Source organism: Emydura macquarii, unplaced genomic scaffold (assembly GCF_026122565.2).
Source record: "Emydura macquarii macquarii isolate MOO-44397 ecotype Brisbane River unplaced genomic scaffold, CSIRO-AGI_Emac_v2 contig_527, whole genome shotgun sequence".
In the NCBI taxonomy this organism is placed as follows: domain Eukaryota; kingdom Metazoa; phylum Chordata; order Testudines; family Chelidae; genus Emydura; species Emydura macquarii.
The window spans coordinates 454,633-470,338 of NW_027130664.1; the positions used below are offsets into that span (position 1 = coordinate 454,633).

General features: G+C 59.5%; 1 protein-coding gene across 2 annotated transcripts; it reads right to left on the reverse strand.

Annotated features, from left to right (window-relative positions):
* Positions 1 to 931: 931 nt before the first annotated feature.
* On the reverse strand, positions 932 to 11,084 carry MTX1 (metaxin 1). 2 transcript variants are annotated; one of them, XM_067539186.1, is made up of 8 exons: positions 10,981 to 11,084; positions 10,113 to 10,182; positions 8,775 to 8,854; positions 7,396 to 7,488; positions 6,671 to 6,853; positions 6,060 to 6,136; positions 4,830 to 4,984; positions 932 to 4,219 (listed from the first exon to the last, which is right to left on the reverse strand). In XM_067539186.1, the coding sequence occupies exons 1-8, from the start codon at positions 11,059 to 11,061 to the stop codon at positions 3,996 to 3,998; spliced, it is 963 nt and encodes a 320-aa protein (XP_067395287.1). In that variant the 5' UTR covers positions 11,062 to 11,084; the 3' UTR covers positions 932 to 3,995. The 2 variants fall into 2 exon arrangements, with proteins under 2 accessions (XP_067395287.1, XP_067395288.1); XM_067539187.1 differs by lacking the exon at positions 6,671 to 6,853.
* Between the last annotated feature and the right edge of the window lie 4,622 nt (positions 11,085 to 15,706).

Sequence of the window (15,706 nt, forward strand, 5' to 3'; positions counted from 1 at the left end):
GCCAGGCCGCAGGTTACCGGCGGGGCCTGGCCCCAGGCTGCGCGGGGCCATCTCAGCAGGGCCTGGACTCGCTGTGGGGCCGGCGGCAAGGCCTGGCCTGTCTCTGCAGCTCTGTCCAGCCGTGAACCGGAGGGTGCAGACTCCACATGGAGTGGCTGGAGCCGGCCCAGGTCTGGCTGGTACCTGGTGGTGCCAGGGCATTCCCACTCCTGCTAGCCCAGCGGGACCCACCTGGCCTGGGCTCAGCCTGGCACCAGCCCGCCCAACAGCTGGGTGTCTGCGCTGGGGAGGCCGGTGTGGAGGGTGGTGCAGAATCAGGCAGCCAGGAATGTAACTGGAGCGCTGACATCAGCCAAGCCTTTCCAAAGGGAGCGGGGGGCCCGTCTGCTGCGGTTTCGTGCTGGAGCACGAATTCTCCCTTGGCAACCAGCACAGGGGCCGGAGGCAGCAGCAATGCACCCCCCATGTCCTCCCCCCAGCTCATGGGAAGTGGGAGACGGCAGCACATACTTCCCCAGTGATGTTATCCAGGGCAGGCGAGGGGGGGGTATGAGTCATTCTCCCCTCAGGGTGAGGGGCAGGGCCCCTGCACGCTGGGCCGGCAGCTGGGCTTGTGCTTGGGGCTGGGCTGAAAGTCTCTGCTTGCCTTAAACACGGCCCCAGGCCCATGGGGCTCCCTGCACAAGGCTGCACGGGAGGGATTGCAGGTAACTCAGGGACACACCTGTAATATCCAGTACTGGGGGTGCTGTGCCTGGGCTCTGTGGAGGGGGGATGCAGAGCTGTAGTCAACACACAGGCCCTGGCGGGGAAGGGACCAGTGCAGTGGATGACTCTGTCATGCCCTGGGAAAGCATCGGTGACAGGGACCCCACAACCTACTGCTCCTGCAGGCTGCGCACAGGGCAGGGCGGGTGCCAGGAGATGGTGCCAGGCCATGCACAGTCCCCACCCAGAGCTCCCCTCTGCAGGCACAGGCAGACGCGCCGCGGCTGACGTCAGGCTGTCTGAATCCGCAGCCGCGGAGCTTCTGTCCTGCAAGCACAGCCAAGCACTCACAAAGCTGGGCACTCAGCGAGCTGAGCTGGGGGAATGGGGCAGCCGCAGTGCTGTGTCCAGGAGTCCGGGGAGTGTTTCCACACGGCAGAACAAGCAAGACTGTGTCATGCAAACAATCGTCCCTGCCCGCTGCTGCCCAGGGCTTGCTTTTCCAGGTGGCGCCTAGGAACTTCGGAGTAGCTGGAGGGAGCCGTGGCTGTGCTGACGTCCTCGTGTGACCCTGAAAGTCAGCGCTAACCCCAGGGAAAGGGGGTGCAGGGAGGTGCAGCGGAGGGGTCACAGGTACCGCTCAGCTAAGGCCCCCTTGTAGCACCTCCACAAACTGAGCAGCACAGTGTTTTGCCAGCCTGACTCTCCTGCAGGCACGGGGCCAGGACTCTGGCGAACGAGGCTCTGAGGAGCCTGGCTACAGTTCCCTGGGGGCAGTGAGGGGCAGTGTACGAGGAGGCTGCCCTGGGGAGGAGCGTGCAGCCCTGTGTGTACTGTAGGTGCAGCGCTGGGCACTGCCTCCCCTCTCCGGCTCACTGCATGCTGGCCTCAGACGAACTCTTCCGGCCCCTCACGCTTCGCTCTGCAGCCTGGGGGGCCTCGGCCGTCTGTTCTGGGGCTCGCGGAGCAGCACTTACCGCTTGATGTGCTCTTGGCAGTGCCAGCTCCAAGGAACTCCCCCAGCCCGGCTGGTGTGGTTGCAGGAATGCAAACAGCTGGCAGCGCTGGAGGAATTTCCAATGCGGCAACAGGCCAGGAACTCCCTGCTCAAGCTACAGCAGCGAAACCGGGTCAGGGGCTGCCCTCAGCTCTGACTCCCTGGAAGGGGAACGGGGAGCCAGCAAATCCAGCCCAGGCCACTTGCAGCACAAGTCAGTCCCAGCTGCTGGGCTGTAGAAGCCACTGCGTGAAAGCACTGGTGGCAGGCCTCAGTCCAGCTACTGTGCAGAGGTGCCTGTCCTGGCCCAGGCTCCCCTACCATGGTCTCTCTCCTCCCTGCAGAATTCAGACACTATTGTGGGGGGACGACAGGCCCTGCTGCAGCCTGGACTGTTTCAGTGCTGAGGAGAGAGGCGTCTCCATCCAGTACCTCACCAAGCCTTTCCTCTCCAGGTGCAGCCCTCAGCACTGGCCAGAGGTTGCAAACCAGCCAGCAGGGCTTTCCCTGTCCCAGCTCATGCCCACTGGTGGTGCGCAGCTCTGAAGAGCTGGCTGCACACTCTGGTGGCAGGTGCCTCAGGCACTTACTGCTGCCCTTGGAGTCACAAACGTAGGGTGAGGAGAGACCTTGAGATGTCAGCGTCCAGGCCCTGGTATTCCCACACCGCCCCCGACAGGTGTTTGTCTGTTAAACTCACCTGCGGCTCCCTCGGCACCTGGAGGCAGGAGCTGCTCTTCCACTGGCCAGCTGTGGGTCAGGTCTATGGTGTTTGGGGTGCTGGTTTCCTAAAGCTGCCGGCTGTGTGGCGGTACTGGGCCCTCGCTGGAAGTGTGGGGTGGGCACAGAGGCTGGTCAGTCACTCGCTGGGCTAGGCGGGAGACATGCCAGGAAGCAGCATGCTGACTGGTGCCAGGGGAATGCACCTTGGAGGGAATCACTGAACTCCTCGCACCTTACTAGGGGCAACATTAACGCCTCATTTGGGAAAGGACCTTCGTGTCACCATGGCCAGTTCACTGCACATCTGCTCAGCGTGCAGCACAGCCAGAGCAAACAAAGTCGCAGGGTGCCTAGAGAACGAGCTGGAAACCACCAGTGATACCCGGACAAGGCTGTCCGCCAGCTCAATGGCCTGCCCTGGCTGAGAGGAGGATACAGCAGAGATCGAAGGGGCACAGAGACAAGCCATGGAAGCAATCAGTCCTGCAGAAACAAGTGGGACTACCCAGCTTAGAGCGGACGAGGCTACAGAGGACGTGACTGAGGCAGAAGAACGAACGGCTAGATGAGAGATGGCAAACTGAGTCTCCTATTTCCCACCCTCTAATACGAGGCCAAGGCTTAGCTCCCGCGCACCGTTCAGCTGAGGGATACACTGCTGCACCAGGGCAGGATTCAGGAGAGGATCAGGGTTTGATAGGGCAGTGAGAGCAGCCGGCTGCATGACTGAAGACACGACGTGTCCTGCTTCCGGGCAGACGCAAGCCACTAAGTGATGCGCCTCCATGGGCCGGTCACGCCCTGGCTGCCCCCACAGCAGGCTGCCTGCTCTGACCTGAGATGGCAGCTCACCAAGGGGCTGGTTCTGTCTGCTGGCCCAGAATAAGAGGCGCCAGAGCTGACAGCCGGGCCAGGTCAGGAGCCGAGCAGCTAGGCAGAGTCAGCGTGAACATCTATGCCTGCCCCTCCACTTGCGGCTGCCCCGCCCCGGGACAGTCGGAGAGCTAAGGGGCCGGCTCTCGCGCACCATGCAGCCCTCCTGGGGACAGAGAGAAGGAATCGGAGCTGGAGGTGAAGCTGACGGATTCTGCCGCACATTCCTGCTGTCAGAGCAGCCAGGGAATGCTGGGCACAGCTCAGTAGGGACAGTTCCAGGCCAGGGTCTGCTCTCCACGCTGCTCTGTCCTGCATGCCCCTGTGGCGGAGGTCTGCTCTGGGGAGAGATCAAGGGCTCAGTGCATCGATCCAGGAGGGCTGAGCAGCGCAGCGCTATGGAGGAGCGACAGAGAGCACAGACAGGTGCCCTAGGGAGAGCTCGGGGTTTATTGGCAGGGGCACAGACCGCCTGCGACACGATCTAGCAATCTCGGCTGCTGTTTGTAGCAGCAGCAGGATCAGGACTGAACAGGGCCGGCGGGTCCTGCTGGGACGCGGCCGAAGGGGGAGTTTGCAGGAATCAGGCTAGGCAGTGCCCAGCACTGTAAAAAAAGAGTCGGTTCAAGTGATGCTGAGACGGGTGGTAACCAACGCCCTGAGACCAGCGGCTTTACAGCTGGCGGCCGGCACCTCACTCCTCCTCCTCCTCCTCTTCCTCCAGGGCAATTGGCCTGGGGCCAGCAGCCCCCGGTGTGCCCCGCTGGACGGAGACGATTCCGCTGAGGAAGGCATAGCCAATCATCGCCGCCAGTCCCACCAGCACCGACAAGATCTGGTTGCGCCGTTTGTAGGGCTCCTCCTCAGACTCGGCCCCTTCAGAGGCAGGCGTCTTGGGGGTGCTGGACGGGGCGTCCCCTTGCAAGGAAACAACACATCAGAAACCCAGAACCAGCTGGCGAAGTGCGCCCCACCCAGAGGACAGAGAGCCTATGCCCTCCAGAGAGAGCCAGGTGCAGCGGGCAGCCTGGAAAAGTCTAGGCATGTTATCCTCATTCGGGGGCTACTGCTGCTAGGGAAAGCCTGAGCAGCAGAGAAATACAGCGAGCACAGGGGGAGGGTCGGGCCAGGGCTCTGAAAGCAGCAGGGGGAGGAAAAAGGGAGCCAATGGGAAGCTGTTCCTCCTTTTCCAAGAGCCAGACAGCGTGGCACTGCCCACCCCGTTACAGCCGACGGTGCGTCAGAGCAGCACCGCCAATACCAAGCGCTCACCCCGCGCTACACCTCCCAGGATGCACCCTGGTGAGAAGAGCAGTCCCGCACCCCCGTGGCAGCCAGGGTGGAGAGCCGGGCTCCTCACTGAGCACTGCCCCGCTTCTCCTGATCTGCCTTGGGCTAGCAAGCCTAGTCCTGTGGCTAGTGGGGTCTGAGAAACGGGTCACGCCCACCCAACATATGTAGCCTGTTCTCAGCCCCCCCAAATCTTAGTGACCTTGGTTCAGTGACTCCTTCCTCGCTGCCAGCTCACCTCCGTCCCAGGGGAAGTAGAGGCTGAGGATGGAGGTGCAGTAATCACACAGGTTCTGCAGGGACTTCAGGTGCTGCTGCAATTTCCCATTGGGCAGTTTTGCTTTCAGGAGAGGCGCCAGATGACTGAATACGAATGCGTCCAGGGAAGCAGGCCTGGGGCACAGAGAGCTTGTGCTAATGGCTCACAGCCTATCCTAGCGCCAGCAGCCCAATACCCGCAGCACTGGGCACACGTGAGCCCAAACTCCAGCCCTTCCTAGTACCCAGTCTGTAGCAACACGCTGGCCCAAATTCACACCCTGTCACTAGGGTCCAGCTACCCAATCTGGCTGCTGTGTGTTCTGTGCATGACCAAATTACCTAGAGACCTTCAGGCTGCTCCGCTCGCTGCTACTCCAGTCCCAACATGTAGGGAGCAGAACAGGAGCGCCGGCTGTGCGGGTCACACCAGCTATTCTAGTCTTGGCCTTTCCCAGCAGAAGGTGCTGCAGGGAGTTGGGCAGGGGTGCCGGCTGTGGGAGCTCACAACTTCTCTTGGAGGCGATCTTGTAGGTGCCTGAATGCCAAGAGGAGCTGGGTCACCCCAGGCAGGAGGTAGTTTCTCTGCAAGCATGTGAATAAGCCTCTGTCTGGTTGGATTCCTGCTCACCACAGCTGGCTCTTTGGAAGTGAATAAGCAGCATATTCAGCCATTACCGTGTACAGTTTCATAAATTATGGGCCCATTAAACACGAAGCAAACAAGGCAGTCCTCTAATGGGCTAAAACTTCCTACGCAGGCCGTGGCTGAAGTGCTGGAACAGCTGGTCCTGGCTCAGTGTTTTACAGGAGGGGAAGGGGAACTGTCAGGACAGCAGTGGGAACGGATGGAGCCTAATGGGCCGCAAGTAATTGCTCCTTCCCCAGGGCCCTGCCTTCCATTAGAGAGGCACGTTCTCTCAGAGAGCACGCATTCAGCCCAGACCTCAGCCCCCCTTTCGCTTTACTTGCCTCTGAGCTTTTCTCTCCAATACCTGGAGCTCTTTCCAAGAGCTGCCGAGGCTGATGTCCTGCAGAAAATCGGGGAGTTTCAAGAAGACCTGAGACCTAACAGCACGAACCAACGCTCTGCTGGGACACTCTGCTCCCAGCTACGAGCAGAGGGCTGGGGCGCGAGAGACACAGGTGGGCAGGTCGGGAAAGAACCCTCGCTTCCCCCACAAAGAACGGTACTCCAAGAGCCACTCACGAGTCTCCAAAGAAGAACTTCTGGTCCCCAAGGCGCTGAGATAGGAGTGTCAGGCACTCCTGGGCTTCACGGTACATCTGTGGGCCAAGGAGAAAAGCAGCCCTGTTGTCACATGCCCTCAGAGACCCTGCCTCCCCTGGAAAGGTCATGTCCTAGAACTGAGCTATCTCCAGTCCAAGAACACCAGCAAATAGAGAGAATGGCTTCTTCTCGAGCGAAATCGCACTGGCTGAGCTGCCATTACCAGCGACCAACCCTGGCTTCTGCCCTTCAGCCCCACCAGCCAGCAGGCACACGGTATTCTGGGGCTGAGCACAAGAAGGTTAAACTCAGCACAAGAGACTGAGCCCTCAAGCACGAACAGCCCCATGCAGCTGGATTTGTTCTAATCCCCCCTCCCGCCCGCTGGAACCAGGAGCATGCTCAGCAGCTGGGGGGCAGAGGGAGAACCCCTCCTGTTGTTTCCATCTAGGGGAAGGGCTCCAGCCAGCCCTCCCCAGCTGCAACTAGACAGACCTAGAGGGTGGCAAGAGCTGCAGAATGGAAAGAGCCCGTTATACGGATCCCGCCCCCCAGAGCCAAGCTGATCTACTCCACCAGCTCCCACTCACTTCCTTCTCCAGCTCCTCCTCCTCCTCCAGGCAGCTGGCCCCCCAGATCAGCTGCAGCCGCTGCAGCTGACGCTTGTGCATGCGGTTGGGCAGGAAGAAGTTGAGCGGGAAGGGGATGGCTTCTGCGTACCATTTCCGCGTGTGCTCCACGTAGTTCTTTGCGTCGACCCAGAACGTGTGAATCTACGGCACGAGGACTGTGATGACCTGCTGGAAGTCAGGCCCAGGCTGCTCTCTGCAGCCACGGCAGCCAGAGCATTGCTCACTCTCCGGAGGCTGCTTTAGTCTCTCTCCCAGGCACTGGGGAATTGAGACCACCAAGGGCCTTGCTCGCAGTCAGCCTGTGTCTGTGTGGCAGGGTTCAGTAACATTCATAGGCAAGCTCTGCGTGACTGAACCCAGCTGTGCAGGAGGGCAGGTCCCCCATAGAGAGGCAGGGACACAAAAGGGCATCAGCGTCTGCTATGACAGGCCTGTGAGCTGCCAGGCAAAACCAGCCCCAGCAATGCAGCCCGGTGCTGCTCCAGACCCACCTCCATCCCAATCACCACACCGCTGTCAGTGCACAATCCCACCCTGCTCTTCTGGGGTCTGCCTACGCCTCAGTCACTCAGCGAGAGGGCCCATTGCACTGGGCTGGCACCAAATCCGCCTGACGCTGAACTCGCTAGCTGCTCCTGTATCACAGCGTTCCGGTAATACCTCCCCTGCCCCGGGACACTCACCAAGACGGGCAGCAGCTTCTCCTCTAGTAGAGACACAAAGGCTAGTGTGTCTGCCCCTTGTCTGGCGGAGAGGTCGTAGTCAGCGTTATATTTCTACCGAACAAATGGAACAGTGTGAGGCCAGGGGTTCATCCTGGGCTCCCGCCCCCCCCAAACTGCAGACAGGCGCACCCTGTATGCGAGAGGGGCGGAGAGGTGGCACTAGCCCCAGGAAGGTTTCCTGCACAGACAGCCACTTTGTCTGATTTCAAGAGCAAGGGGTGCAGAGCTAGTCCCCCGCTGTTTGCTTTGAGGAGATGTGTTCTCTTTTCAGCAACCCTACTTTGCCAAAGCTGAGCCGTGGTTAACATTAGCCTCGGCTGCCAGAGACGCTGAAGGAAGCAGGATCGACTGGCCGGGGAGAGGTGCATGGACGTGAGCCCAACGCACAGGCTGCCTGCCACACTCCTCGTACAGCTTTCCAGAGTGAATGGGACACAAGGGGAGACTCCAGCCAGCCCCGGAGCGAGCTCCGACTGCTGTATTTAACCTGGCCTGAAGCCTGTTCCGTTTCAGAACACACTGGCAGGGGCTGAGGCAGAGTCTGAGAAGGAGCGTGCAAGCTACGAAGGGGAGCGGCTCCTGCCTTTCCCAGGAAAGCTGGCACCAGAGCAGCCTATTTCCACCAGAGCTGGGAGCAACCTGAATAGCGCAGTGGCTGGTACCCACACTGGTGTCTGATAGCTGCCTGCACTCCCGGGTTTACACTTCCCTCAGGCCTCCAAGGAAGCACTTGTGGTCCTCCACACAGCTAGCCAGCCCCAGGAAAACCATCCACGAGGCTGGTCCCCTGCTGGCCTCAGGGCTTGTGGGTAGGCAAGACAGGAACCCAAGAGCAATTCCGAAGGGTGAAACTAGCAGACGGGTGGGGACAGGTCACACACACGCAGGTCTGCACTCTTGTAATGGGATCAGTGCAGATGTGCTGCTCTCTTGTAATGGGATCTGGGGAGCTGAGCGGCCCTGGAGCCAAGGTTTGGGCCTCTGGCAGTTCTCACTCCTTTCCTACTCCAGACTGTCTGATGAGGACAGGCAGGTGTCGCTGCATTGGTCCCATTGGCAAGGCTCCGTGGCAGCCAGAGATTTAACTGCATAACATAATGCTGTACACCCTGGTGAGCTCCCTCCCCAAGGGAAGCTTCCTACAGTCTTGGGAGTCTCCATTCACCTATGCCTCGGCTCCCCACCCACAGCAATATGGGGCGCACAGTTCTCTCCATCAGGGGCTCCAGTCCCAGCTCTCTCCAACATCCACTCCCCATGATCCTGGGGGCATAGGCCTGAGCCACAGGGGGCAGATGACTGAGCCAGAGCGAGGAGACAGCATCCGGATCCCATACCTGTTTCCTGAGGTGAGTGATGATCTGGTGCATCTGGGAGAGGACACCTTCCTCCTTCGTCTTCAGAGCAGGTAAACATCCTGAAAGCAGAGACAGGGAATAAAGGGGAGACCCTGCCCAGAGCCGCCCCTTCACAGGCCTCCACATGCAGTGAGCACCCACAGACAGCCCCTTGTGCTCTCACTGGGAATCCTGGCGTGGGTTCCAATGGAACCCTTTGTTTTCAAGTGCTCCAGGGACGCTCAGGCTTTCCACACTTGGTCTCAGCCCACGCAGTGATTTCCTTTTGGAAGACTGAACTGGTTTGGAGTTGACTGATTTAAGAGAGTTATCCCAGGGTGAAATGGATTTTGCACATGGACAGCTCTGAACTGGCTGGACTTCATACACTGGAACTTTCCATGTGGCTAGTCCCTGCTTAGGAGTCTCCAGGCTTGATGTGGTGGAAAGGATTTAGAAGTAACAAACACCATTTTGGGGCTGTCGGTCACAGAGCTCCTCCGGCTGTCAGCTCTGGGCGGGGGTTCTGTGCTGCTCTGACAGCTGAGTTCCAAAATGGTGCATGTTCCCACTGGGACCAGGAGAGGAAGCTGTTTGTTTGCCTGCCTTCTTAAAGGAAATAGGAAAATTAAATGCAAAACGTTGTTCAGAGGCAGTGAGGCCCAGCAGTCTCAGGAGAAGCTGGGAACCATTGGTTCTCCCAGCATCTCACCATGCCTCAGTTTCCCCATCTGTAAAAGAGAGATCTTCTCTGCCTACTCTCCTGGTGGCTTGTTAATTTAAGTTAGCACAATATTATGATGAATGTAAACATCTGGACATTTCAAAATGCAAGTTCAACACTCCGTCAGCAACGCTAACCTGCCCGCATGGCACAAACAAAGCATCCAGGCTGCCAAACATAACAGACCTGCAGCGTGGGGGAGTCAGTGGTACTAAAATCTGCCGTCCTTGGGGCATGTCCTGGTTTTAGTGCTGTGTGAGTGATGCAGTTGTGTCCCGCTGCTCTCCCAGTCCTGGATGCTCCTCTGCCTGCAGCTACAGCAATAGCAGTTACCTTATTTGGATGGAATCCAGGTCCCTGCTCCAGACTTACAGCCTAGGACCCCGGCCTCCCCAGCTCTGCACGGGCAGACCCCTGCGCCTCAGGGATGCAGGATCTGTTCTCACAGACCTCGTTACGGGGGTGGGACCTTGCTTAAGCTCCGGCAGACTGAGGTGGGAATTACAACTGGAATGTGGCAATGGGGTGACAGATCACAGCTGTGATGACTGTGCTGCACACGTGTGTTTCTATCCCCCACATAGCCCATCAGCCGGTCTCATAAGCCCTTTTACCTGAGGGACTTCGCCACGGGTTAGTGACTTTGTGAACTTTGAGCGGCGCGCCTGTGAATCTGGCGTAGGTCTGGAAGAGAAGCGGAAGTGTGTGTAGAAATATTTACCCGTGCAGTGGGTCGGCACGCGAGTGCGATTGACTCCAGAGCCCAGGGGTTAGGGTGCTCACGGTGGAACAGCTTTAACAGGAGAGACTGAGAGCGCTAAGCCCTGAGCTGTGGGGGATTCTGGGGCTGTCTCACCTGCCAGAGGGGGAGACCCACGTTCAAATCCCTTCTCCATCAGGCGGGAGAGAACTGAACCCTGGCCTCTGACATGCTGTGTGACTAGACAGCGACTGGAAGGTGCTGCTCTTCCTCCTGTGTTTCTTGCAAGACCCAGGTTAGGTGCATGGCTCCAGGAGAGGGGGAGTCCGGCGCAGAGACAAGCACCTCTCTATACCCCAGACTTGGGGGCCAAACTCCCTTTGGGGCCAGGGCTTAGGCCAAACCCATCCTTGGCATTTCCCAGGGGCTAGTTTAGGCAGCTGGGCGTGGATCTGGGCACCACACACTGGAAGGGGAGCCCGGGCTGCAGCCCTACCTCCCTTTGTGGGGCCACCCCGCCGCTTTCTGCGCCTCACCTCCCCGCCTGTCCCCCCAGGGGTGTCGGTCCTTCCTCCCCCCGCCTGCCCCCCTGGGGGTGTCGGTCCTTCTCCCCCCCTCCCCGCCTGCCCCCCCGGGGGTGTCGGTCCTTCTCCCCCCGCCTGCCCCCCTGGGGGTGTCGGTCGTTCTCCCCCCCTCCCCGCCTGCCCCCCTGCGGCTCGGCGGGGGTCGGGGGCCGGGGGCAGGCGGAGGCGCCGCCCTGGGCGGGGCCGGGACTCGCTCACCAGCACGGCCAGGCTGTCGGGGTCCACCGAGGGCAGCCCCCAGCCCCCGGCCCAGCAGAACAGCTCCATGGGCGCCGCCATCTTCCCGCGCCGACCCGGAAGGGAACCGCTCGGCCCCTCCTGCTGCGGGCCGGGCCCCTCCCCGCGCCCCAATGTCCAGCGCCGTGCACCACCTGGGCCCCGGGCCCCCCCTGCCCGGCGAGGGCGAGCAGACAGCAGCGCGAACCCCCGGGCGCTGGGGGCGATCGGTGCCTAGACAGACAAAGCCCCGAGTGTCGGGACCGTCCCCCTAAAATCGGGACCTCTGGACCCCCCCGAGCCCGACAGCCGCTGCCGGCGCCTTCCACCGCCCAGCTCCCCCCCTCCCCCCCACGCTCCCGCAGAGGCCTGCTCGCTCTCCTCCCCCCACAGCCCCATCTCCCCGAAGGGGCTGTCTGTGTCTGTCTGTCTGTGTCTGTGTGTCTGTCTGTCTGTGTCTGGGGCGTGCCCCATGGCAGGGGACTTCCTGCGCTGCGCCGCGCTGCACCGTGCCAGACCAGGAGGTGGACATGGGGCAAGGTCTCTCCGCGTTTTGCGGGGTCCAAGGAAGAATTAAGCCGGTTCTGTCCCGCCTGTAGCACCTGGCTCGGACCTGCTGACTGGGTTTGCATGTCTTAGCTCAGTCCCCACGTCGTAAACCTGCAGCCCGCCCTGTGGCGTGGCTGCGCCAAGCTGCGGGGCAGATGTGTGCAGGCGGAAGCTGGCTGGGGGTTGGTTAAAGCTGCGTTTGCTCTTGGCTCTGTGACTGATTCCTTGTGTGACCTTGTGCTACATAAACCTCCTCCCGCCTCCAAGGGAGAAGGCTGGCCTCTGCCTCAGTTTCCCCTCTGTAAAACCATTGTAACGATCCTCCCCCAGGATGGGGCCGTTGGGCTTGTAAGGCACTTTTAGATCCTCAAATGAGCAAGGAGTTGACAGCCGTTTAGGATACATTGCTGCAGCTTTGACAAGCCCAGGGACTGGTCACAGCTCTGGGACAGATGCTTTGCACTGTGCTACGTCTGGGTTACAGGCCTGGCCCAGCTGCGGCGTCTTTGTGTTTTCAGTGCACTCATCACCATGGTAGGAGGTGTGCTGTGTGGCGTTAGGAGGCAAGCACTGGAAAAGTCTCCCCCGTCAGAGGGACACCATGTTTGTCTCTCATCCCTTGTTGCTTACCCCTTCCTCTCCCCCTCCAATGGCTGCAGAGCAGCATATTAAGGCTTTGTGAGCGGGCGAGCAACTTCTGTTGCGCCCTAGAGCAGATCTTCTACTGGCCGCTATGGATGAAAGAGCCTCCTCTGCAAGTTTTCCTGCTTGGAATAGTCTCCCTGGATCTCACCCTGCCTCATCTCAAATCCCAGCTGAAAACCTCTCTCTTCCCTTGCCCATAGTTTCTCAGTCCTTCAGCCACTGTTTTGCTGTGCACACTGTTCTGGGGACCAAGGGTTTGCAAGAGAGGCTGTACAGATTGAAGCTGTTGCACTGAGAAGCACCATGTGAAAACTGTGAACAGGAAATGAGAAGAAACTAATATCCTGCCCCTTGCACGCGTCTGCTTCATCCTTGGTGCCAACAAAAGGCAGGGTGAGTGGTGGATTTTCCACACTGAACTGCATTCTGCACTGGAGAGGCAGCCTCAGGAGAGACTTCACCTTGGAGACATCCTGGGAGAAGAGAAAGGCAAATCCTCTGTTTGCATGGGCAAGTTTGCTGGCTCCTCTGCACCGGCAGCCAGTCTATTTGGGTGCACTGTTTGGTTCTGGCTCTCCCTTGCTCGGGGGATATTTTCCTCTCGCAGTGAGCTTGCTTTGAAAGCAACAACCCTGCCATAATGTTCTGATTCACCCATCACCAAGGTAGCCTGCATTGCCTTAACGTTGCTCCCCGAGGGAGAGCATGTGCAGGGAAAGTCAGTCAGCTCCAGCTGAATAGGAACGAAGCCGTCTCCGAATCCGGGCGCAGGGCTCCATGAGGATGTCGTTGTCAGAGAGGGAAGACTGCAGGGTTGGTGACTGGCCTGTTAATGCCCACAGGCCTCTCCTCCCCACGCATGGCAGACTGTCGGGCTGAGAGGTGACACAGTGCTCCTGCCTGCTCCTTCCTGCGCTCAGTCACAGACAGGGGCACTTGATCACAAGGAGCACAGCTGTCCTGTCCTTGTTCCTCCCTTTCCCATCGTTTGTGGGGCCTCTTGGGCTGCGAAGGGTGCAGCTGCCCATCTCCAGCTTTGGACGTGAAGGGAGCAGACTTTCACCTGCGGAAAACCCACAGGACAAGCTGCAGTTTTATCATGCTTCTCTGGGTAGTCCCCTGGTGTGTGTGTGCCAAGAGCTCCTGCCTCTGCCTCTCCAGCCAGCAGCATGTCTGAGTCGCCCTCCTGTTCTTAGCGAGGCGCTTGGTGTGGGGCTGTCCAGACTGTGCATGTTTTCAGGAGGTCGTGATGCTTGGATCCAAACCCCTCAGCAGCCTGCCGCCTGCGTTCCAGAGAGCATGTTGCCATGGAAAGAAAACGGGGGCGGGGGGAGCAGCGCACGCAAAGCATGAGGATGGAAAATCTCTGCTCTCTGTAATTTTGGAGAATCCAAGCAGGAATTCTGTCTCCCCCTCCCTCTTTGGAGTCCCGTTTAATTAGGACTTGGTTTAGTCCCTCACCGCAAGGGATCAAGTTGAGCTGCTGACATTGGTCTGCAGGGTTTAGAGCAGCAAAAAGAGCTAGGGCTGGAGGGAACCCACCTGGGCACGGCTCATCTCGTTGTTATGGCGGCAATGGAAACAAAGAGTAAACACGGCTGACGCTGCGCTCAGCAAGCCACGGTGCGGCAGAGGGCTTGGCTGTGGTTCAGGAATGACCTTCCCGGCCAGCTGCTCCAATTCTCCTGGGAGCGTCTTGTGTCCCATGGGCCTGAGCCAGATACCGACGCATCCAAACAGCTGGGGAACACTCCCCGCGCACTGAGAATTAGGAATGGAGAATCACAGCTCTTACCCTGCCAGGGCCCAGACCCACGGGCGCATCCCCCAGCAGGAGAAGGGAGGGTAACAGGATGGCAGAGCAGATTCTGCAGGCGGGAGAGCAGGCAGGTTCTGCAGACAGAGAGGGGCGGGGATGGTGCAGTGCGTGATGCTGTAGCAGAGAATGAGACACTGGAGGAAGGACCCCGCCCTCTCCCTCGGGGGGCTGAGGACTCCAAGCCATTAGGGGCAACAGCAGGAAATCAGACAATATCCCCAGATCTGAGCAGTCACTTGTCCTAACAGTCTGTAAACAGACACCCCCCCACACACACACACCTCCAGATTCTGTGTCCTGCAAACCTCTCCCATCCCCAAACACACTGACCATGCGAACCCTCACAGGAAAGGACCTGTGTGTCATTGCAGGCAGCCCAGAAAGGTTGCCCATCCAGCACCAGCCACAGATAGAGAAGGCATGGAACGACGGCTTTGTCACTCAATCCACAGTGCAGGATGTCCTCACCTTCCAGCTGCCTTTGAAGTATCTGGCACTGGCCACTGCCACAAGCTGGGCACTGGGGCACTTGGATCAATGGCCTAGTCTTGCAACCCTCACAGGTGCACGGCTGTCCCAGTCATGCCCTGGCTCCTCGGGGCACCAATGATGCCTCCCTGTTCTGTGGGTCCCCATCTGATCCCCCTCTGCTGCCTTTCCCTGCTAGCAGAGTTCAGAGGTGAAGGAGCTTTCCAGATGACCTCAGTGTTTTGCTCCAGAGCCTGGGTCGGTTCCTGAGAGCTGATTTATGCTGCTGCACAGCCTCTAGGTGGCCTGGCTTCGCTGCCTCACCTCCAGGGAGGGCTGAGAACAAACCTCTCCTGGGACTTTAGCCTTCCCATGGGGGCCTTGTGGGATGTGGGGGGTAAATACTGCACCCCATCTCTGGCAGGCCCTGCTGGCTATGGGGGGTGACCCCTCAGGCTCTGGAGCTGCCCCAGTCACACACATCCCCTTTGGTCTCTGTCATCTGCTCTTGGGGCCTCTGGTTTCTGCTGCCTTCTCTGGAGCATGAACCCCCATTCCCCCCAAACATAATGGAGCTGTCTTCCCCTGCCTTGCTGCGTGACTCCCTCTTCCCCACTGCTTTGCCAACTGCCACGGACCCTTCCAGCTCCAACTTCCCCTCTGCCTCTTGAAAGGGCTGGTGCCCCAGAATGGAGAGCTCCTCAGGAAGGAGGGGCAGGTCAGCAGGACGGTGGAGATTGGTGTCAATTGTCAGCTGGGTGATGGCGTCTCTTGTCCGTACTCTGCAGGCTCCCTTTGGGGAACCTCTCCCAGGACTGCCTGTGCAAAGCCCTGCGTGTGGCTGCTCATGCACGGACCTGCACGGGGTCACTTGTGCAACTTGCTGCACTCAGCTCTCCAGCCCACGGTGGCACTTGGTCCTTCTCCAGCATCTCAGGTGGTGGGAGCTGGAAGAGTGTGTCCGTCCGTCCGTCCTTCGTTCCAAGCTCCCATCTTCCTGCGAGGGGCTGGGGCTTGCTGGGCAGTTCTGCGTATATTTCTTTTGCATGCATGGGCACACACACAGGCCCAGGGTTGGCTCCAGACTGACTGATCTCCCTGAGGCTACCAGCAGGATCTGAAGCCAGCGCATCAGGATTAATTTTTGTGCGTGAGGAAGGAGCTGGGCCTGAGGTCAGGGGAGGAAGGTGGCCAGTGACAGCTGCCTGCTGCCTCACCTAGGGCAGG

Excerpts from the sequence above, each read along its gene's own strand:
- MTX1 (XM_067539186.1), bottom strand. The coding sequence starts at position 11,061 with ATGGCGGCGCCCATGGAGCTGTTCTGCTGGGCCGGGGGCTGGGGGCTG. Across the intron at positions 10,183-10,980 it reads CCGACAGCCTGGCCGTGCTG|ACCTACGCCAGATTCACAGG; the intron begins GTGAGCGAGTCC and ends CTTCTCTTCCAG. Across the intron at positions 4,220-4,829 it reads CTACTTCCCCTGGGACGGAG|GGGACGCCCCGTCCAGCACC; the intron begins GTGAGCTGGCAG and ends TTTCCTTGCAAG.